This window comes from Thamnophis elegans, chromosome 3, assembly GCF_009769535.1.
Source record: "Thamnophis elegans isolate rThaEle1 chromosome 3, rThaEle1.pri, whole genome shotgun sequence".
NCBI lineage: Eukaryota > Metazoa > Chordata > Lepidosauria > Squamata > Colubridae > Thamnophis > Thamnophis elegans.
This window is the reverse complement of record NC_045543.1, coordinates 18,596,410-18,621,016: the sequence shown is the minus strand read 5'-3', so window position 1 is coordinate 18,621,016 and position 24,607 is coordinate 18,596,410. Positions and strand designations below refer to the sequence as shown.

Below are 24,607 nucleotides of genomic sequence, written 5' to 3'. Positions count from 1 at the left end.
ATATATATATATATTCTCACAGAACATAAGCTGATTTGAATAGTTAAATATTTCAAAAATTATTTTCATCAACATGTAAATTTTCAGATAAAATGCTCAAAGAGTTGCTAAAAGGAAGGCCTGGAATGGACACAGTGATGCACAGAGCTCTCAGTAGTAAAGAGAACTGTAACTGTTACACCTGGCATAGTTATACATTCACTTCAGATTTACTAGGATGATACAGTAAAGGGAGCATCTTTTTGCCCCCTCTTGAATTCCAATTTAGAAACCCTGCATGGTTTTCCTTTCTCCTTCATATAATAATGCACCTACAGAGATCCATAGCTATACACCTGTACATATAATTACACACATTTGGGTATTCTGGGTTAGTAAATACACAAGTATGCGTATTTTGTAATTCTACTAGCAGTCTGTGGTTAGATTCCCAGTGGGCATTTCAGCCCCTTACTGTATTGTGTCTCTTCACTGTATTGTGTAGCTTGCAGAAAAAATGGCTGAATACTGTCTGTTCTGCCTAGAATATAATATATTTCCTTTAATATGAAAATAAAGTAGATAAAATTGAATATGGTAAAACTCTGCTTCATTACAGTAATTTTTTAATGAGTCACGTGATTTCCTATTGCATCATATTCTCTCTTTCTCTTCTATCCCAAGCAATATAGAAAATTGAGTCAATCTTACTATCCACTTTTGGAGAGTCTAGCTCAGGATCATATGAGTTTCATCACCAGCTTAGAGCCACATGTATTAATGTATATATTTACATCGATATCTGAAGGACTAACTGCACTTGGTAAGTACACAAAGAAATAAACTAAGGAAGAATGTAAAATTATTCTAAAGCAGACAAAAGTAATGTGACCACAAATCATTGCCGTAGGTGTTTAATTTAATTACTATAACAAGGCAACACATAATTGTTTATTCATGAGTCTTTTAAGACTAAATGGTCCTGTGTTCAGAAGGATATTTTTACAGACTAGTAGAGTAGACATGGGCAGCATGATCTTCAGCTAAAGAAAATAATCTAAAAATTTATTGTCCAATAATATTCTTTATTCTTTTCAGCGTATTCAAATGAAAGCACTCTCTTTTCAATGGAAGCTAAACAAAAGGGTATAGTAATTTGAAAACTTATTTGTTAAAAATGTGTTTTATGATTCATGTAGAATTTTACCTTCCTAATGTTGTATTTCCAAATATTTGAAAAACATAAACCACAACATGAATCATAAAACATTTTTACATTCCAATTACTTAGAACATAATGCTGCATAAGTCTTAACATAATAAAACTACACAACATTCTGCAGTCTTTGTCAATGAGAAGCATATACTCCAGAACACCAGTAATATAGTATGAACTAAAATGCTTTGTTCTTATTATTACTGAAGAAAACTGATCAGATGATTCATAGTAATGTGTAAATGTAGAACAGTTTACTTAAGTTTTCAATGAAATTATGAAAATAAATCTACCAAAGATATCACTATTTTTTTAATGTGAAAACTGCTTGCTATAAGCCTTGAAATAAAATAATCCGTTCAGAAGAGATTAAAATCCTTAAGGGAAAAAAAAAGTCTATATTACCCTCAGTCCTGATTTTAAAAAACCAATATGCATTTTATATATATAATGGAGGTAGGTATGCATGCAAGCACGCATATCGGTACATGCACACACATATACAAACACACACACACCAATCAGTTTATGAAGGACATCAGTCAATATAATTTCGCAGTCCTTCCAAGTGATGGAGCTTGCCCTCAAAAATCAGTTCCATCACTTTTCTCAGTGACATATTCTTACTCTTTTCTACTTCTTTTGTCAGAAAGTCCTCTCCCATTGTTTGTCTCCTAAATCCTTAGATTAAGCCTGTCACCATTGCTACAATTTTTCAACATGGAAACAATCCACAAGGTAGCAGTTTCAGATTCTCCATTAAGTTAATATGTGAGCTAGGATTAAATTATGGGCTTTCTGATCCAAGTGCAACTCCCTATAAAATAGATCCATATTTTATGTAAACATAAAATAACAGTTCCTGTTGTTGTGGTATTGGATATTTGAAAGACAGTTAAGTGAGGAAACCAAGTATCAGTCTTTTTTTTTTAATTAACAAACCTGTAAATACTATTTTTAAAACTTCAAATCATAAAGTAATAAAAGTACACAAAAAGTAGTTAATATTTTTTGAGTATTAAATACATACTGGCCTTGTGGTTGTGCAAATGTTCCTCAAGTCATAAAGTAATTGAAATACGCAAATAGTAGCTAATACTTGGTGAGTTAAATACATAATGGCCTTGTGGATGTGCAAATGTTAAATGGCAATGTAAGAAACAGACATCCTAAGTTTATTTAAAAAGAAGAGATGAAGACAAACTGTTAGTCAGCATTTATCATTTATTAAAGTATTTGTTCTGATATTTCATTTGTGACACCTACTTACTAATCACCATGTAAAGTTTTTGTAGATTATATATACTGCAATTCATAATAAAAATGAAAGCTTAATATTTTCTGCACCAAGCTATTATTATTAAATGTTAAAAAGATTGGCTTGTTTACTTTCAAAGTTGAGTATTTGAGAAGAGATCATTTGGGTTTGGTAAATAGAAACAGGTCAGAGAGCATTTCACTTAAATTATTTCCCTTCATCATAAACAAAACAAAGCTTTTAAACTGTGTCATGCACAATAGTGTTGACATTTGCCAAATAATTCTTCCAACTACATACATTCATAAAATTCTCAAGTAAAGTTTTTAGACAGCAATGCCTTGGTTCTCATGAAAAGAGATATTAGTCAAAATATAAATTTCAGGTTGATATTTAGGCATTATTCCACCTCTTCCTTGCTTGTTTCTCCAACAGCAACAGTTGTCATTTTTCTCCTTCTTCTGTTTTCCTCCCTTAATCTGCTTATTTACCTAACCTGAGTAAAATGCAATAAGGATTCTATTCAGCTTCAGTAAATGCCTCCATGTCCATTAAAATCAGAATAGAGGTCTTGCATAACATCTTCCTCTTACATTCATACAGTGAGAAGAAAAATGAATGTCACAAGCATTTTTGATATAAAGTTATGGGAAAATATAAGTAGCTCTTAATACTTAAATTGCATCCTCATGAACAGATAAACCTCTCCACTGTGCTGCTAAGATCACTTAAAGAAAAAAATAAATACCTACTTGTATGGTATCAGCATGTTTAGAGTGTTTTTAAATGGACGTTAGTGATTTACTTTGTGTTACTCAATTTTCAAACAAATAGTCAAAGTACTGATTTAAAAGTACTGCAAAACATGCTTATGAAATATGCATTTCTAGATATCTTTCAAAGTGTTCATTGCTTTCCTGTGCGACCAAAGGGAAAGAAACTTGTAAGGAAAACATAATGGATCACACGGGTCTTAATGTGGACCTAAACAGAGAGTCACTGAGAATGAGTGGGCAGCCATACACATATTCTTAAATAAATAAATAATTCTAATTTATTTAACATAATTTAGAGAGGAGTCTGTCATAAACAAGAGAGGTGAAAAACCTGATAGTTTTCACACAAACTAAGAAATTAATTTAATCTGGACTATATGTTTTCCTACTTGCACTAGTGGATTAGAGCTCTACCAATTCATCCTCTATGTATCTGTATGAAGGTTTCAGTACAATACCTTCAATTATGTAATGCAATAGATCTGTGGAATATGTTGGAAAAGAATCAGTGATACCCCTGATTAAAAACATTTGATCTTGAATGACTATGAAAACTATCATCCCCTTTTTGGAATCGGATTAGATTGGATAAGGCTATTTGATACTTTCCTGCCACCGCCGCCCCCCACCGCCCCCCCCCCCCCGCTTGAATAATGATTCAACTTTAGCGTAAAGCAAAGTCAAACTCTTCTATGTAAATGAATTCTAATAAATAAAAAAAGTGGACAATTAAAATTGATCACATTATTGAGTACTTAAAACATTTAACTCTTGGGCAAAATGCACAATTGAGCATTTATAAATATTAAATCATGCTCTTTAGAGAGAGAATTGCTGTGGGAAATCTTTACTTGGACTTCCTTTCTTTCAACATCCAGAGTAACTATCACCTGAGTATTTCCTCACAAAGCATACATGTATTGCAGCTAGGGACACAAGTGATTACTGAGACCAACCATGAATTCTTTTTCTCACATTTTGCTAGTACAACATTACCTTATCTGTTTGATATGCTGTGGAACAAACATTCCAAGCCTAGTGCCTGGATTCCCACAATAAATATAGAATTAAAATGCAACTTTTTGACACCAGATGTTTAGCATTACTTTACATTTTGCTTTTTTGCAGTATTCTGAATTTATGCTCGTATCTCTACATTTAAAACAGCCAAATGCATCTAAATATTAAGAAAGAGAAATGTTATGAATTTGCCCTTGTTAGCTTTGTGTAATAATTGAATAATTGAATTGGACAATCACATACGTTGTTCCAAGCAGCATGGTGTAGAAAAGACATGTTATTGTGGCCTATTTTGAAAATGATCAGGGTGGATGTATTTTACAGATGAAGAAACCAGAGACAAATATTTGCTTCAGTTTGCATCCAGTGGAAATGGGGATTGTCAGAAATTCAGAGGAATGTTTCATACGTGGTAAAATGAAGAGAGTCTTGAGACTAATTGTGGTTAAAATTGTCTGCAAAATCTTTCTTAACATCCCAGGAGAACTTAGCTTAGGAAAAAAAAATTGCAGTGATGTTGAAAGAGAAAGAAACTTCAAAACAACATTTAGAAACCAGAACTGGCACAGATCAACATTCTGTGCCTAGAGGGAAGTTTTCAAATACTCACTGCAATATTGGCAAGCTTCCACTTATCGCAGTTTAGGGGGATACACTTAATTGAGTCTCTCATATATCTTGCAATTCTCCTTCAAATAAGCAGTATTTTAACAGTAATGTTTGTGCACATGTATATATCGTTCACAAAGAATCCAAAATCAGTAATATAATATCTTAAAATAATCTATACTTGCATTAATTGGGGCTGTGGTTTTGTCCTCGTCTGGAAGCTGAAGAAACCCCTAAACATTGATAATTACACTTTTTATTCCTATTGCACCACCAGTATTCTTTCCAAGTTTTTTTTCCTTTCATAAATAGGTGCTAACTATACCCACTAGTATAAAAGAATGACTGCTCCTAAAACTAATAGAAACAATACTTTAGAAATCTGTGATGTATTTAAAGAAATTTGTAAATTCTGTGACTGACAAAATTGCTGAGTCTGTAAGCAGTGAATAGCTAGAAGATTGCAAAGTTGTTGCAGGCAATCACTTGCTAATAAGTGAAAAGAAATACTCATTGTTTGAATACCGTGTATTGAAACAACGTGATACAACAGGTTTGTGGTCCACACATGTTTTGTATCAAAACTGTTGGCTGAGATGAGTATAAATATAAACAATATTCCCTTTAAAAATTATCAAACATATTGAGTAATATATGGATTCTGATATTGATTTGTAAAACACATTCACAGTTATTTTGCTGTTTATGGTATTGCACAGAATAGTTGCCTATTTACCTTGCAAACAGTACATTATAAAACAGGAATTTATTGTTATAATCTTTTGCTTTAAATATAGTAAGTAAAGGTGGTCCTTTGCTGTTTTATTTCTCACAAGTTTTTTTTAAATATGTTTTATTTGTATTTTCATAACAACAAATGATAAAAATTAAACTATACAGTACAAGTTGCATATTTCATGGGGGATGGTTGGTTTTTGGTTGTTTTGCTTGTTTTCTTAGGAGGGCTGGTAACTCATTTTGTTTCCCAACGTTTATGTCATCTGGATATTTAGTTTTCTATATAAATACAATTTATATTGTGATTTCTTTCCAGATTGTATTAATGTTTTGCCTTTTAATATTTATGATGGTAGACAAATTGGGGTATTGAAAAGTATCTCTGAATGCCACAGGTACTTAATCTACGTATGTAGTTTTATTCTGACCATGTCAGTGTTTTTTCAGATTAAAACTGCTAAAACAATACATTTTTTTCTTATTCCCCCAAGTACAAACTCTTCAGAATTCATAATTTCATAGCAATAAGGAAACAGCTGGATTCTTTGAATTTGTAACAGCCAGCAGGAGTGCGTAAAAGCAGGCAGAACACCAGCCAGTAGGGTGTAAAAGCTCTCTCTGTGCTGCAGTAGAGTGAAAGATAAGGGATTGTCATAGTGAAATCTACTTGGAATATGTTATAACAACAGAGTAAGAGCAGTGGTCCCATCTACCCTTACTATAGTTCTGCAATCCCATTTCAATGTAGGTTGTTGATAGTGAAATTATTTCAGAAATTGCAATATTGTGTTTCTTTTAATGTTTAGATACCATTGTCTCCTCTAGCTGTTGTGCAAGTTTGGACTACATTGTTACCTATCTCTTCAAGCACATAGCAAAAGAAGGAAAGAAGCCCCTGAGAACGAGGGAGATGTCCCAAGATGGGCAAAGATTACTGCATTTCATGCAGCAAAACTCTGAGGTGCTGCAGCAGGTAAACTCAGAATCACTGTTTTGCTTTTGTCTTTTTGAACTTTCTTTTTAAATTTTTTTTTTTACATTTAATAATACAGTTCCCTAAGTTTTACCACTGCAGTTACTAGTGACCCCATTTCAGTCATCCCCACAAGCTTCTGCATTATCCCCCAAAGCATCTCAGTTGTATGAGTTCAATGACCCAGGAATACGTCAATGAACTGATGTGGTCATAGAATTTTAGAAGCATTTACATACAATGGAATATAACTATCTTTTGGTGGAGTAGTCAGTGAAAATATCAACAGTGAGTACTGTGGTGGTGAAAAAAGCATTATAAGGGGCTGAAAATGTTAAAAGAAACCTTTTTTTTAAGGCCTTTCTGATAGCTGCATTTTGAATACTGTATAGACTTATAAAAGCTTTTTGTATCTTCCCTATAAGGGCAGTTGTTTAGGCATTATGGCATGCACTCCTTTGAATTTAGTTTTGAAAAAGTGCTTTGGAGCACACCAATGCATGAATAAAGTACTTGTCAGTGACTCTTTAAAGCAGATATTTTTGTTTCCAGGATTGTGAGGGTAAAGCAAAATCTTCCCCTGGAAGCAGAAGCAGCTGCTTCGATGAGTTGCCAAGTGCTTTATTATTGCTCTTTCGTGCACTGAAGCCGTATTTTGGAGTCAGATCTGAAGCGTTGCACAGTTTATTGGGCATATAGTTGTCAGCTTTTTAAAAAGTCAACTTGTAGCAACAAAAACTGGAGTTGTTAGATGTCTTCCAACAAAGACTGGATTGACATTTAGCAGGGATTCTTTAATTTAGATTTCTGTTTTGAGCAAGGGGGTTGGATTGAGTAGCCTAGTGGTGCTTTTAACTTAATGATTCCCCCGACATTAAAATATTTTCATATTATCTTGTTTTCAAAATAGTTTTTTTGCTACAATAATGAAAATATCATGAGAAAATAAAACATCAATTGGAATTGCGCTTCTCTAATACTAATAGGAGATAGAATGTACCTTGATAAAAGATTTAACGTGCTTCCAAATAACAGATGGGTAAGCATTTTAAGTAGATCCCTGTTAGCAAGGATCTCCCTAAAATAACTGCTTAAATTTATGGGTGTAATCAAATCACAGTAATATTATTTGTAGAGTTCTCATGATCTTTAGTAACCTGAAGATTGTGCTGATTATGAGGTACCAGCAATATGGTTGCCATTTAAGTGTACAAGATTTATCCTTCTTATTTATTGCTGCGATTACTTTGGGTGATCTTTGCCTCCAAATAAAACCAAATTGAGAAGTAATACATAACATAATATTTAAGTATGTATAGGACCTTTATTACTATCCTCGGTGATTCATCGCCATCACTGTTTTATATTGCAACTTCCTGGAGTAATCATTCTATTCAAGTAGAATAAAAGTTGATGAGAACCTAGAAATGTATTTCGCATTTGCCTGTTGCCGAGCGTTACAGCCTCACTCTAAAGTTCAGCTGTGTAATCGGGAAGATCAGGTACGTTGGCCTCAAACCCAGATTTTCCTACATTTGCTGTTCTTACAACCTTAATGTTCTATTTTGTGTCAATGATACTTTGCAGTCCTAAAATTTATAGCATATGAATAAGGTATGATATGTCTTTATTAGCTTCGCAATCTGTGGAATACATTATATTTAGTTTGAATGTAGGCTTTCAGGTACTCTTTTAAATATTTATGACCAGTCTCCAGTAGTCAGCATAAATATGATTTGCATTAGCACAAGTCACACTGCATTGAGTGCTTCTGATGTCAACCATTCAGTGTACTAATACCTGACATCATCTCCCGAGGTCATTGCCAATTTTGACCTCTCTCCTTCTGTACAGTTTCTCTACTCTCAGAAGCTCTTTTGAATTGATTTGAAATTTTGACTCTTCCCTTTATGAGGCAGTAAAATTGATAATTATTCAGATGGGAACTGAGTGCTGAGTGAAAAATCAATTCTACCCGCTCTCTGCTGCGTATAAAATTACTTCTGACTCTGCTGGTCTGAACAAATGGGCAAGGTAAAAGCAGCAGGCAGGAGTAGTAGAAAGACTTAGCTGGATAAAACTAATAGCCTAAAGGGATAGCTCTTTGAGATGAGGGAGTGAGCCAGTTGGGGGTGGTTATCAACAATGATGGGACTCATTGATTATATGTTTACATCAGATTTCCATTGGGTTATAAATCAGCCCCTGAATAGAAATAGAACCCTAGGCTTTGCATCTTACCAAAGGGACAGTGAATTAGATTATTCTCATTTTCACACTCAGATGAAAAGTGATCCATTGATTATTCATCGGCAGGCCATTAAACCATAGCTTTAGAGCTGATTTGACTATCATGCAGCCAAATGAACAAGACCGTTGCTTCACAACGAGAGGTTTCAGTTTTCTAGACAGCTGTGTCTTGTAAGTAATGCCTAACCCTATTAAAACAAAAGGGTTATTACAAATTGCTTAACAGTGCTAGAAAACTAGGCCCTAATGACTAATTGTACTGTGAGCTTAAAGAGACTTGTCAGTTCTTTAAAGTGATGCAATGAAGCTAAATATTCCCCCCAATTTGTCTGCTTTGATGGAAACACTGTTACATCATGTCTCTTTTTAAAGCAGGAAAGATGGGTCCCTAAATATTTGCACATCGTTAAGTGTTGAATTAATTGAGGAAAAGTATATAGGTCGTCCTCAACTTATGACCACAATTGAACCCAAGAAGAAATTTGTTAAGTGAGTTTTACCCCATTTTACGACTTTTCTTGCCACATTTGTTAAGTGAATCACGGTTGTTAAGTGAATCTGGCTTCCCCATTGACTTTGCTTGTTAGAAGGTTGCAAAAGGGGATCACAGGACCATGGGACACCACAACTGCCATAAATGTGAGTTAGTTGTCAAGCATCCAAATGTAAGTCACGTGACCATGGAAAGTAAGTTTGAAAAATGGTCATGTCACTTTTCTCAGTGTCGTTGTAACTTTGAACAGTCACTAAGTGAACTGTTGTAAGTCGAGAACTACCTGTAGTTGAGCATATGAAAATGCATTTTAATATATTGCTGCATGACAGTATTGCTGGACTATCTGTTCAAAAGTATTGCAGAAATTCGAGTTGCAAATCAAAAGTGTCATTTGTAACTCAGGTAGAATGAAAATCAGTTTATTTGGATTAAACAACTCTGCCCCGTCTTTCCATACCCACTGTTACATCAGGTATACCACCACCTTTTCTACTGACTTTTTTTTTTACCTTCAGTACCCTGTACCTCATCCAGCTATTCTTGATTGATTAATAGCAACAGGGGTAGTATTTTAGTGGGAAAGTACTCTTAAACTATAGGGCTTAAAAGGCATTGCAAATAACTGCATAGTCTTGCACTATCCTGATTTGTTATCCTTTGGGCTGCTGGATTATTGTGTGAGTAGCATGAGATCAATAGCTACGTGTAGTTTGAAATGGGTTACAGTTGGTTCTATAGAGAGATTATCATAGTATAAGGTGAAGGTCCATGTTTTTTTATATAAAGTTTTTTATTTTTTCATTTTCATAACATATAACCACATGCGTACTATTACATAGCCAACATTGTATTATATTATTAAATGTTTACGTCAATTCGTCTTGCCATCAACTCCCAAAAACAATTATTGGCTCTTCTGCTCTCCATACACCATATTTGTACCTTATCCATCACTTTCTTCTCTCTCTCTCTCTCTCCACCGCCTCCCTACTTCCTTTCTTCCCTGTGTCGCCCTTCTCTTCTCTACTTCCCCTTCCTCTCTCCTTCTCCTCTCTCCCCTTTCCACTCCTTTTTTCTCTACTCCTCTTCCCTTCCCTCTTCTATCACTCTCTTCTTCCCTTACCTCTCCCCTCTACTTTACACTATTCATCTCAAAATGCATTCTCTGCACACCATCCTCCAGGCAATCAGAAAAGGCAACTTCCTCATGTCAGTAGACTTGACCAAAGCTTACCTTCATATCCCCATCTTCATAGACCATCGAAAATATCTCTGCTTCTCCTATGGGGGGAGGCACTTCCAGTACCAAGCTCTTCTGTTCGGTCTATCCTCTGCCCCCAGGGTGTTCACAAAAGTACTGGCAGCATTAGCCGCCCACATCAGGTCATCCCCAGTTCGGATTCTCTGTTACCTGGACGACATCCTCTTGTTGTCCAGGTCTCCGGTTCAGACAGAAAGAGATCTCGCCCTCGCCATTCACATCTTGCGGAATCACAGGTTCGGAGTGAATCTCAAAAAGAGTCAACTCGTTCCCAGCACTCGCCTTCTTCACCTCAGGGTCTTGATAGACACCATGGTGGAGAAGGTGTTCCTATCCAACGACCGCATTCTCAGTCTGAGGGAACTTGTCAGGAAGGTACTACATCTATGCAAGACTTCCCTTCTTCTCTCTCAAGTCTTGGGCAAGATGATATCTTGCTTCGGGATTGTCCCATGGACCAGGTTTCACAGCAGGACTCTTCAATGGTTCATGCTTCCACATCAAAAGGCCAACAGGGCAGCTCTCCTTTCAGGGTCCCCCTTCCCAGACAGGTATTACACTTTCTCAAATGGTGGCAGTCCCTGGTGATTTTGCAAGGGACTTTGTTCGGAGAGCCATGTCATCTCATACTTACAATGGATGCATGTCTGACAGGATGGGGAGTACACATGCAGGACCTAGTTGCTCAGGGTCAGTGGTCCCTCGAAGAGAGCCAAAACAGCATAAAGTGGCTAGAATTGCGGGCGGTTCGCCTCGCTCTCAGATACTTCCACCACAGAGTTCAGGCCCGACACATATTGGGCCTCACGGACAATACGACGACCAAGGCACACATAAACAGACGGGGGGAACTTGTTCCTGGTCCCTGATGCAGGAGTCCAACCTGTTGTGCCAGTGGGCGGAATCTCACCTGTCATCTCTCAGGGCAGAACATATCTCAGGGGTCTCCAATGACCAAGCAGACTGGCTGAGCCGGACAACGATAGATTAGGTGGAGTGGAGCATCCATCTAAACCTCTTCCATTGGCTGACACTACAGTTTGGCCTCCCAGTCCTAGACCTGTTCGCGTGCAAACAACAACCAGGTACCCAAGTATTACTCGAGGTTCATGGAAGCAATTACCTCATCCGAATGTCTTCCAACTAATGTATCTTAAGCAACTCTAATTAATAAGATGTGGAATGCAACAATGGAGAAAGATCAAGAAAAAAGCACTTCTAGTCCACCTTAAATGGAGCTAATTCAACTAATCGGAAGAGAAGCTGATCTTTTGCAGAAAAAATTCATATTTGTCCATATTCCATATATTTTAACCTTTATTTAATTATCTTTCCATTATCATAATCAATCAGTTAGCAACTTAATTTTATTATCATATTTAGAAGTAAACCCCTTATCTCAGCTTTGTATTTTCCTATATAACAGTTTCTAGTTGTCTGATTTTTCCTAGTAAATCTTTTGTCCCGCTTCTCTATTCCTGCCTTCTCCCTTTTCTTTCTTTTGACATATCCACCTTCAATTTTCACAAACCACCGTCAAAGAAATCTTCTAGTCCACCTTAAATGTAGCTAATTCAACTAATCGGAAGAGAAGCTGGAGCCATCTTGATCTTTTGCAGAAATTTTTTTTCCCCCAGCTCTTGACCTTGTTATTATTTTTCCCCTTGCCATTCTTCACCTCTTGTTGGCCACAGTTGCTCAAAATATATCAATTGGAACACACCTGCATACAGCCAGACCCAGGTATGTTTCTTTCACCTGCTGCTTTTCCAAGTTCTCATTTATGGCAGTTGGTTAATTAAAACTTCCAGCACAGGCAAGATTAGGTTATCAGTTGTCAATGAGAAAAAAGTGCTTTTTTCTTGATCTTTCTCCGTTGTTGCATTCCACATCTTATTAATTAGAGTTGCTTAAGATATATTAGTTGGAAGACATTCAGATGAGGTAATTGCTTCGGAATGTTTGGTTTCTATTTCAAATCCAAAACCAAATTTAAAGTTTGTATTTGAGTGGGTTTGTCACTTCTCTGCTTTCTCCCTTCCCATCCAAATTGTTTCAAACAAATGTCTTTTTTGGGGGGGAACTAGTGTTTCAACCCTCCATTTTCCTTTCTTTCTTTCCTTTTGCCAAAATCCAGATCTGTCTATTAATATTATTTGTACTCTCAAGTTTCTTTGCCTTTTCCAAGTTTTGATTTATGACTGTGGGTTAAATGAATTTTCTTACCAGTCTTTCATCTCGACCTCACCCTCCCGTTTAGTTGTTTTGGCTGGAAGCCAGGTTCTTGTACAGCCATGTTACCATGCTGCCTCCCCTACTCCGATTCAGAGGGCAAATTTCTGACCTGTGAGGGACCTGTTGCTTCCCCCTGGGTCTGATGATACACTGCCCCTTCTTCGCCCCCCCCCCCCTCCAGGGGGGTTCTGATCAAAAAAAGGATCCCTGGAATTGGTTTGTCAGACAGGGTTCATGTGAGGCTCTTCAGGCTCACATCCCCCACATCTGTCCAGCTGGAGAACTTCCTGTCGAATCCAGGTAAAGGTCCATCTTAAGCTTTTGCAGGAGCAGAAGATCTATGACAGCCCAGTTAAACAACCAATTAGCATTATTCTTATGAGGATAAAAAAGATCTAAAAGAATTGAGACAGGTGACAAATGTTGGTGAGGTTCCTCCACAGTTTTACACCAACTGATAGCTGATTTCTGTCTATACGAATGTGATAAATCAAAGGAGGAAAGGAAAGTGGGCAATGGGTACAGAATATCTCTTTGTGGCTTCATAGTGACTCAGAGGTATAGCATCCTTGGGCAGGAAGCCTAGCCAGAAAAACATATCACCTGGGGAAAGCTAGTGGCTTCATAATCCACTTTGCACCTAGCCAGATTCCACGTAGTCCTTGCCACTTCTTCTTATTCATTTATTTGTTAGATTTCCTTTCCACCGTTCAAGGCAGCATGTTCTCCCTCCATCATCCCCTCCTCCATCATCCCCTCCTCACCCCCCACCCCCATAATAAGTAGGCTGGACCAAGAGAGTATGCCTGGCTCAAAATCACCCAGTGAGCTTCCCAGTCTGAGGGTTGACTTGAACCTATGGTTTCCCAGTCCACCATTTCCATCACTGGGTCACACTGCACCCCTCCCCAAAGGAGTTATGCCTCCTGGTATTTCAGAAGTAGATTAGGAAAAATATCTTAACACCAAGGATAAGTAAATTTTGCAAATAATTTATGAGAGGGTTCAGTGACTTAATATGATCACATAGCAAAACATGGAATGTTCCGGTGCATCCTTATTTGGCTCCCTTGGTTTATCCAAAAAGCTGATCCTCTGCTACAGTCTTGAGTCTAGAAATAATAGTATTTAAAACATAAAATGTTATTAAGAATTTTATACAAAAGGCACTTATACAATTTGAACATAGAACAGCAGCTCTCAAGCATGGAACACATAGTAGGATTGAAAAATGCATTTTAAGATTTTACCAGCTTCAGTCGGCCAGTTTTTATTTATTGGTGAAATGAAATCTAAATAGAAAGCATGTGGGATTGTTGTTACTTGCAGAAATGAAACTATATATTCTCTGTAAATAAGTGAAAGGACATGCAAACCTATTTGCATACTGTATATACTCGAGTATAAGCCTAGTTTTTCCGCCCACTTTTTGGGCTGAAAAAAGCCGCCTCGGCTTATACTCGAGTCAGTGAAAAATTTGCCCGAAATGGAGGAGAAAAAGGGGCGGGGCCATGCCGCTGGGTGACACTCGTGAATGGCCCAGTGCCCGTGAGTTTCCCCTCCCTCTGTGTCAGTTTGCCGCGCAGCGCGCACCGCACCATCCCCCCTCCTCACGTTCTAATGTAATGCAGGGCTGTCTTACGATTCCCCTTCCTCCCCCTCCTGCCGCTCTGCAACAATGTCCCACCTCCTCCTTGTTATGGCAAGCAGCCACATAGCGATGTCCCACCTCCTCTGGTACAGTGATCCAATGATAGGAATCACTGTGCCGTGTGTCATAGGAGGCGGGACATCGCTCCCGCGGCTGCACGGGACATCATCATCACAGCGGGACATCAGCATCATGAGGTGAGTGAAGTATTTCATTGAATACACCGCTAGTTTACTGTTTTTCTTTGAAATAAATATTCAAAAACATTATTGGTATCTATTTTTATTTTTGAAATTTACCGGTAGCTGCTGCATTTCCCACCCTAGGCTTATACTCGAGTCAATAACTTTTCCAGTTTTTTGTGGTAAAATTAGGTGCCTCGGCTTATATTCGGGTCGGCCTATACTCGAGTATATACGGTATTTTCTAATTTGGTTTATATGATTGACTTTTTTGTTGAATTTATATTTACCAGAAGGCTCCTGGATTGGGGCTGAAAGGCGAAAGCAGAAGCAATACACTCCATCCCGTATTTGGATTGCCCTGATAGACCGGTTCCACTGGAAAAACACATGATTGTCTTTTGTTTCATATTCCTGTCAGTCTCACTTTTAAGTGCTAATGTTGCCTTTTGAAGTGCAGTGAAACATGGTCTTTTTAATCATTCGTCAACTTGTTTGTTCTTTTGTTTAAAATGCTTCAGTTTCTATAAAGATTAAACAAAAGCCAGTGCCGTCCAATTGTTCTTTTTTTTAAAAAAAAAAAGCCTTAAATTTTAATCCACTAATGTTTGAGTAGCCTCTATAAACTATAACTCTAACAAGTTGCTATAATGTAAATAGAAACCTTGTTAATCTTTTCTATGCAATTTAATTTTTTTGTTAAAAAAAGTGAAAATACACATTTTCACATCATGCACCTCATAGTTCAATTCAGTCTTACTCAGCTACCTCTCTTTATGGTAGCTCATATTTTTACACTTTCTAATACTTGGATATGTTGCACGGTTTGTTTTTTGCAATTAAAGTTCTGGCTGCTCTTAGTGAAAGCTAGTGAAGTAGCAGCATACCAAGAAAGATAACTTATAGTTTATCAAGCAATTAAAAATTAGTCTCCGTTACCTTACCAGGCAAAACACTAATATAGGGATCGTAGTGTTTCACTGTGATCTTTTTCAAAATTAGTAGAATTTTGACCGTCCGTTTGGATTTAGAGAAATGTTCAGTGCCCCTTATCTTTTGTGGCTGTCTTTATTATTTTCCCACCCTCAGGGGAGAGGGGAAAAGGCCAGCATGATAGAGTGACTGGTTTTGTTTTTTTTAAGTAGTGAAACCTTTTCAGCTGACATTTGTAGTTGCTTCTCCACTAAACTGCCATTCAGCTAGACAGCGTCACTAGCATTTGACAGAAATGAGAATGGGACAGAGTGGTAATAATAGATCATTAATATGTGCACAATAGGTCATCAGCATTGCTGCGTAGCAATTATGCGACTTTGAAGAAAGCTTTACTTTAAAAACCAAACCGGTGGGTAAAATATGTGTATCTATTCTATCCTAGGTTGAGCAGAAATTACGACTATTATGAGCTTACATGAAGAGAGTAATGTCAGTCCAGGCTCTCTTCTAAATTGAGGATGTTCTCCCTGTTTTTTAATATTAATACTTATACACAACACTGGAGTTAGGTTAGAAAATTATACCATGAATTCCCATGAAGCTCAGTCCAAAAAGATGTCCCTTAGACTAAGAAAAAAAAGATGTAATTCTCATACTTGAGATAATGTGGGGGAAATCGGTGGGTAAACTTTCACAAATGTAAATTAAAGTAAAGAAACACACTCTAACAACACAATACTGTAAGCCTTGAAACCCCAAAAGGCAATTGCATCTTTGGATGCTTAATAATCTTTGGATGGCAGCTATACCTGTTTATGTTATAAACATGTTTGAGGTGGTATCATATTAGATTTTAGGATATCGTATCTCTGTTTACAATTTTATCGGATTTAATTATATAAACCAGTGTTATTATTTTTTTAAAAAAAATGAAGAACAAAAATATAACTGCTTTGGGCCAAATCAACTGAGATTTGAGTGAGTACAGAGCCAGAAAAAGCACTATATTGAATGAAGCACCATATTGAAAATTCATCCCAATGCCATTTATTTTATTGTTTGACATTAATTTGGGCTTTTCAGCTATTGATTGATAGTTTAATATCATCAATAATTTTAAAGAAACTAACCTTGACAATACATGTAAATTGTTATATATCGATTGCTCTACTTTTGCACTTAAAATAATTTACATTTCTTACTCAACTTGACAGAGTAACCCTGTGTACAAAACAAAAGTTCCAGAAGTTTTGATGCAGATATAAGGCAAATGTCTTTCAACTTATGCCACTTAAAATTGGGTAAAATTACAACATACCTAAATGATGAACACAAATGTTTACAGAATAATCTGCTATTTTATTCCAGAGTCTTTTTGTGCATTGTTCTAGCTACTTAAGTCATTTGCATCCCTTAAAACACGGAGTTAAATCATTCTGATAGGACCATTACTGTCTAAATGAAGCATATGAAACAGTTAACAATACAGTTTTGTGGGCAGCAGGAGTGACATTCACAACTGTGGCAAAGTCCGTATGGCTGGAGACAAAAAAGTGTATAATTCGGCTTTCAAAAAAAAAAGTTGCTAGAGGTGTCAATAGGACGAGGTGTACCCTCAGGCTAGGCAGCTGGTGTCTATATGCTTTTTGTTTATCAGTTTCTGGTTTTCGTACCCTTTAGGCCCACAGATGAAATAATTGCTCCTACAGGGTCAACTGCTGGTCGAAGCAAAGTAAGAAAAGACCTTTGCGTTCAACTACGTCAGCCGTCATTTTAGCGCAGCTGGCACCTGCTACTGGTGCACAGCAGGAGGGTTAAAGGTCAAAGAGGCAGTTGTTCTAAACTCAGTGATGGCTTAAAGGGACTTGTAGATTAATCTGCTTTATTAACTTCCGTATATTAGATAACTATTGCTGTGAATGAAAGCATGTCTTTCTGAATAAGTACTATCACCTCTTTCCCTTTTAAATTGGCTTTTGAGTAATGAATATTAAATAGAATGCGTTTCAAGGGTAATTAAATGAAAACATTAGGATGCTAGTGTTTGCATCTTATTTGTAACTTTGTTGCATATTTATAATGCACTGCTTGATTTTGATAGTACATTTGGAGGAATACTAAGTGCAAAGAATTTAAGAAATACAGTTCCTTCCTGTTAACTCGGTAATGGGAGCTTTCTCTGTAGGTTTTTTTGATGAAATTATAATTCTAGTAGGGCTGGCATGGCAAAATTTGTTTTGCTTTACTTGGGTCTTCTTTTACAAGTTTATTTCTCTCCTCTGAAGATAATGAAAAGTTTGAAACAGTCAAAGCTATTTCCATTTTGACTCCAGAATACAATGGATGTGGCCAAATGGCAAGTTGAACATTTAACTGAATTCTACTTCAGCTGTTGACCATACTCCCCTGTTTTAAAACAACTAATCTGCCTTCTGCCTTCCTCTAAAAACAAAGATTGTTATTTATTTTGTAAAATGTATGTAAGAGATTTCATATTCAGTGTCTGAAAAACAAATTGCAATGGAAGATTGCATCTTTCATTCCTAGACAATTTTAATTAGCTGACCATTGTTGAATATTTTTTTCTGTTTTAAATGGAGCCGTTCTGTATAGGTGACATCATCATATAGGTAATACATAATCAATTTCTGATTTAAAAAGCCTATATTAAATTTATGGAAACAAGTATTTTAAGTTATTCTTATATTACACTTCATCCCACTACCTGTCTCTCTTTCACTCTCAGAATGAATAAGAGTTTAAAGTGAAATCTGCTGAATCTGTCTGCTGAATCCCTTAAGTAGGGATAAGTGATCTATGTCTCCAAGACTACAAATTTCCCATGAATATTTTTGAGTGGTTTTTGAACTTTGCCAACTGTGATCCCCCTTAGGCCATTGTATAGGAAATAAGGAGAGAAGGAAGAAACAATATATATATATATAATTTAAAAAAGCAGCCATACCTATTTATGTTCCTCTGTTTATAGCAATAGCAATAGCACTTGGACTTATATACCACTTCACGGTGCTTTATAGACCTCTCTAAGCAGTTTACAGAGTCAGCATATTGTCCCCAACAATCTAGGTCCTCATTTTACCCACTTCAGAAGGATGGAAGGCTGAGTCAACCTTGAGCCTGGTGTGATTTGAACTGCCAAATTGCAGGCAGCTGGCAGGCAGCAGAAGTAGCCTGTAGTACTTCACTCTAACCATTGCAGCACCACGACTCATATCCCACCAAATTGTTTCTCAACCTTGGGAACTTTAGATGTTTGAACTTCAACTCCTGGGATTTCCCAGCCAGCATGTTGAAGTGAGAGTCCACACATTTCTCAATGTTCCCAAGGTTGAGTAGTGTCTTAGCTTGTATTTATTGAATAAGATACTGTAGGATTCCATAACTTGTCTGACATCCTTGTTTCTTTCTTTGCATTACATAAACTATGAATGCTGGTGTAGAGGAGGACTCTGCTGCTGAGTTATGTTCGGTATCTGTGGGGTTGTATTGTCATTGGAGCAGCAAAAATAGAAGCCTTTGTTTAATTTATTTCATATGAATTCACAGAAGGTCAATCAACTTTCTTTTGCCATGAAGAACAATATTCTGTTCTGCAGTAAACATTTTCATGAACATCAGCTAATCAGAGAAATCCAAGAAGATGAACACATTAGTATAGTAGTTACAGAGAAAAGAAATATCCAGGAAGATTTAAATCCTTCTGTTAGATAGTAGATATGCAAAATTATGTGGAATTATATGAAATGAAAAAATATGATTACTTTTTATTGTGCAATATGTAGGTGTGATTGCCAACTTCATGGTGTCTGTATTTCATCTTTTTGATTAAGTACCTCAGCAGTCATTTTATGAGAATATTGCAAGTTGCAAGTTTGTCACAGGGCAAGTTTTAGAACAAAGTGTTTAAAAAGAGTTTTAAAGCAAAGACACTATAAGTGGATGCATTGAGAAATGCAAATTTCCAGCATGTCTCCTAAATACTACCTTGCTTAATGATGATCCTTTGGGAGCCTCTTTGCTCAATAAGAAATTTAAAACTTAGGCAGATCTGCTAAATCTTATTAAGCATCATAGGTTTTAGTAATACTTAGTTGTATATAAGAAAGTGAATAAGTTTAAAAATTGATTCCAAATAAGAATCACTACAAAGTAAGAACTTATGAGATGGGCAGGAAAAGTAATCCCCACATTCTTTCTCTTCCTACTCTCGATTTGAAAAATGTATTCCACAATATTGTACTTTAATTGAGGCGCTGCATTTAATATCAGCCCAGCCAGATGATCAGCTGTAGTCCAGAGTACCTGGAAGGTGTCATCCTGAAAAACTTGTAGTTTCAGCAGCCTGATAAATATAATCTTTTTCAGAACAATTTCTAATAGAAAAAAGTAGAGAAGTTCCTTTGCCATTATCATGTACTGAAAAAGGATGGCATAGATTCTGTAACCAGTTATGAGTAAAATGGATAAGAGAGGTTCCAGCAGAAGTTTAGGGACAGATACAAAGTGATTGGTTGTCTAAAAACATGTTTTTCTATGACCCTGCTGCCAAGTCCATTATTAGAAAAGGCATGATAGGCTGGTCTTCAAAAGAATAGGCTGCCTGTACCTTTTCTTCTCTCAAGAGACCCTTGTAACGGATTATGTTTTTTCCCCTTCTCATTAATCACATGATACTGATTTTCCAAAGACACAATGCTCTTCAATCCCTGGAAATTCAGGGTAGACACATTGGGAGTAATTTCAACAAAGGCTTATGCTTGCATTGCCCAAAGGAGAAAAATGTTTGACCAGTACCTCAAGTTCATCATAACCTCCAACATGTAGCATTTATGCACTGTCAGGAAATGACTTCTGTGAATTTTCAGGTTGAAGAATGCCAAACAACACCCCAATCGACTATTCAGCGAATCCTTTATGCCATCAGTTATTCCAGCCTTGCGGGAGAAAAATCTGCACATTGAAAATCACAGATAGATACAAAGTTTGGAAATGTCTGTCAGTTGTTTTGCTTACCCAAACAGTTTGGGTAGAATTTTGAATAGATAAGAGCAAAAAGGCAAAATAATAATAATCTGATTTTGTGTTGCTTCACAATGAATAGCATCATGAAGCAACACAAAACCAGCAACCAGAACTAAAATAAATAAAATAAAGTGACCTAGAACTAAGGAGAAATTTCCTAACTATGAGAGCAATCAACCAATGGAGCGATTTGCCTTCAGAGTTTGTGGATGCTCCATCACTGGAGACTTTCAAAAAAGCAATTGGACAACCATTTATCTGAAATGGTATAGGATCGTGATGGCAAACCTGTGGCACATACAGAGCCCTCTCTGCGGGCATGCAAGCTGTTGCCCCAGCTCAGCTCCACTGCGTATGCACGCGTGCCTCCCACCGGCCAGCTGATTTTCAGGTCTCTGCGCATGCAGGAAATATGCATGCATGCACAGAGGGTGGAGACATGCATGTGTGGGGGCAGGGGTTGCGCATGCATGCGTGGGTGGGTGCCCCCCTCACCCCATTTTTGGTCCCAGGAAGCTTCAGGGAGGCGGGGGGAGAGCAGGGAGGGTCACGTATGCATTTGCTGGGGCGGAGCACATGGGGGTGTTGCACGCACATTGCATTATGGGTGTGGGCACGCACATGTGCTTTTGGCACGCAAGGACAAAAAGATTAGCCATCACTGGTATAGGGTCTCCTGCTCAAGCAAAGGGTTGGACTAGAAAACTTCCAAGGTCCCTTCCAATGATTATTCTATGTTCTATGCATGTGGCCCAATCTTCACTTTCATAAGAGGAAGTCTCAGCAATATTCTCTTGAGCTGAGTTAACACAGCAGCAAAAGCACCTAAGTCTTGTCTTATTATAAGCTCTCTCTCTCAAGACTTGTTTTTATGTGCAGCAGATGGATTATAGCTATCGTTTTTAAGGAAGTCACACTTCTATTTCCTGCCTTCCCATTTCAGATGGATTTACGTTCAGATTAAAGATTTGCTTTAATACCTTGTCAGCTCTTTCAAGGGCTTGCCAGCTGTCAATATTGTAGTTTCTGTAATAAAATGTAAGGATGATAAACTACTAGCTTTTTAATCAGTAAAGAAATACCATTACATATTATTTGATAATGTAAACTGAGAGACATAAGTCTGAGCGTTATTTTCTAAATGTCTTCCTGAATCAAGGAAGAAAATAATTGGGAAGTGCAATTATAATTGCCTTATATCTGGTCTGATATTTTTTTCCCATCTCATCCAGAAGTGAGCAGGTTTGGGCAATCTTTTCTGCATAGTTATACAAATGCCAGTCTCACTATTCCTTTTACACTCCCAGGAACCCTTTGCAGGTGTGCCTGTTATTTTCTTGCTATGATAATATCAGTAGAAAAAAGCCATCTCAGTTACATTAAAGTTATTTTAACCTCAACTATGTAGCATTGTCGGAAGAGTAGAGTCCTTTAAGATTAAAGCCTTGGTGTGCTTTGTCTTTCATCCTTTTAATTAGAGATGCTAGGTTTTCTGCATTCAAAATACATTTTAAAAAAAAGTGATAAGCAGAGATCATTCTCACACAAACAGAACAGATAGATAGATGGAGAGACCAGAACTGGATGTTACTGAAAATTTAAAAAGAAAACATAAGAAATGCTCATCCCGTCCAAAAGAGTTTCAGTTTCAACCCTTTATATAAAGTCAGGAGAAACAGGAACAAGAATTTGAACATTGAATATAGTGAAAGTAAAACATGCATTTGATATAGAGCTACCACTGAGATTCTTTCATAATGGCTTTTTAGCTTTTCTATAATACACAAGAAATTCTTAAATTTCTAATATTCATTTGATTTTGGTCTAGCTTGCTAGGGAGAAGTCTGATAGCCATGTCCTTTTCAAGCCCAGTCCTTTTTCAGTATAAAGGTAAATGTGAAGGTTCCCCTTGCACATATGTGCTAGTCGTTCCTGACTCTAGAAATAAAAACATACTTTTAAGCAATCTATTCATATGGTTTTACTGGGAATTCTGGGAACTGCAGTTCCAATACATCTTGGATGTAGGAAAGATGGATAGTTTAAAGACGTAAAGGTCAAATTATATATTGCTTGCAAATGATATGCTTCATATTACTTTCTTGCAGAAAACAAATACTCAATGTGGAGGAGTGATTGCATCTTTTCTTTAAAAATACAGATTTGGATCCTGATTCTGGAACAAATAATTTGAGGAATGGCAGATTAGTGAGCAGGAAAAAGAGCTGGATTGTCTATTTTCTCTGATCTAAATTGCCTTCTCCTAGCTATCATATCTTTTCCATTTCAGAAAGGGATATTAGCTCATATTTTTGCCCTAAATTGTGTGCATTGTGTGCACAGCATTGCTTTAATGCAAATGAAATGTTTTTTTAAAGAGCAGGTAGACAACATGTTGTTTTTAATTAATTTTGAGGACCTCTGAAGCTACAAGAATGTCTTGCAAGTGTTGAAAGTTAAAAAGAGGACTTCAGGTTTTTTACTCCTGTTTTAAAATTGTAAAGAGGACAAAGGTCCTTCAAAGATATAACAGATTGTATTGTACTTCTTCTTTGTGACAGTTTGTCTCCAGTTTTCGTGCCTTAACATCAAACCACAATTCCATTAGAGAAATGTTTTTTTTTTTTAATTAAGGATCCTAACTTTGTCCTTCTTCCTTTGCTTATTCAAATAACCAACCATTAAGTGGTTCTATTGTTCAACCAGTTCTTTCATTAATTTGGGAAGAAAGGACAAAAACTGATAGTGATTGCTGTTGTTTTTTCCTCTTCCATTCTACTTATCTATGTTCCATTGATAGATTTGCTTTTTGCAAATCTAAACCTTCTGAATTGCAATTCTTTTTGAATCCATTGTTTACCAACTCCTTCCCACTTACTACTGTATATCTGTGTGAAAATATAAATAAAGTGCTGCTTAAAATAAAGACTTCTTATATCTAAAGTGGTTTACAGAACTTAAACACACCTCCCCACCCCCTCTTTTAGCCATGGGGATCCAAGAGTGGTATACAGCCCTTGGGGTGGCTGGTGCCTTGAGGACTCCCTCTTCATCTTTTAACAATATTTGTATATTTTTCATTTGTTTTATGCTCTCTTTTATTGTAAATCTACCAGTCATTTATATAGTGAGCTGTATGGTGTATAAATTTGATTGGTTGGTTGGTTAGTTGAAATCAGCTTATTAGCTGGTTTGACTTCAAGATGACATAATATTGTTTCTCAAGATTTACACTGGAAATTTTTCATTATCCCCTATAAAATATTCTCTACTTTGGTACAAAGGTCTTTATTTATATGACAAGTTACAATTGTACAAGGTAATGCAAGATGGAGTGCCACTTTTATTTTTATATACCTTAGAAACAAACGGATGAGACAAAGGTTACAGTTAGACTTTTTCTCTGAGTATTAAAGGTGCTAAATTCAATAATGGTTCCATATGTACATTCTGTTGGGTCCATCTTGCCCAGTATTGTCTGAGACACAGGCAACAGATTTCCAAAGCCTCAGGCAAAGGAATATCTTTACCCCTGAGATCCCCCCCCCCACATTTTTTTTAAAGTTGCCAGGGATTGAAATTGAATCTTCTTCAGTCTGCTAAGACGGTTTGGTTTTGTTCTGTTTTGTTTTGTTTTTGCCTGTGTTGATTAGAAGAGAAATGTTTCAGCTCAGAGCTGGACAGATTTCAGGCTTGAAGGACCAAGGTTGATTGAATAGGGATTGAGTGCAAAATAGCAAGAACAATAGAGAATTACACATTTTATGTAAAATTGTCATTTTATTTTCTTCTATGAAGATATTGGACAAACTCTACAGGTTTTTTGTAAATTCCCAGAAGACTTCCAATAGATACTTTTCTATCATCTGTTACCTGTCATAAATATTTCCTGTAGGTAGGAAATTTCAGCATCAAGAGTGTTTAAATTATTGGGGAAATTTTAGGAAATTATTGATGAAATAAACAAACCTTATTTCTTGATTC

At 36.6% G+C, this 24,607-nt stretch overlaps 1 protein-coding gene across 1 annotated transcript in view; it reads left to right on the top strand.

Moving 5' to 3' along the window:
* Positions 1-24,607, top strand: part of RANBP17 (RAN binding protein 17) — a 186,489-nt gene that overhangs the window by 147,737 nt on the left and 14,145 nt on the right. The window contains exons 24-25 of the mRNA XM_032214676.1: positions 664-802; positions 6,403-6,569. Coding sequence (XP_032070567.1) covers positions 664-802; positions 6,403-6,569 — 306 coding nt within the window. The remainder of the gene's footprint in view (positions 1-663; positions 803-6,402; positions 6,570-24,607) is intronic.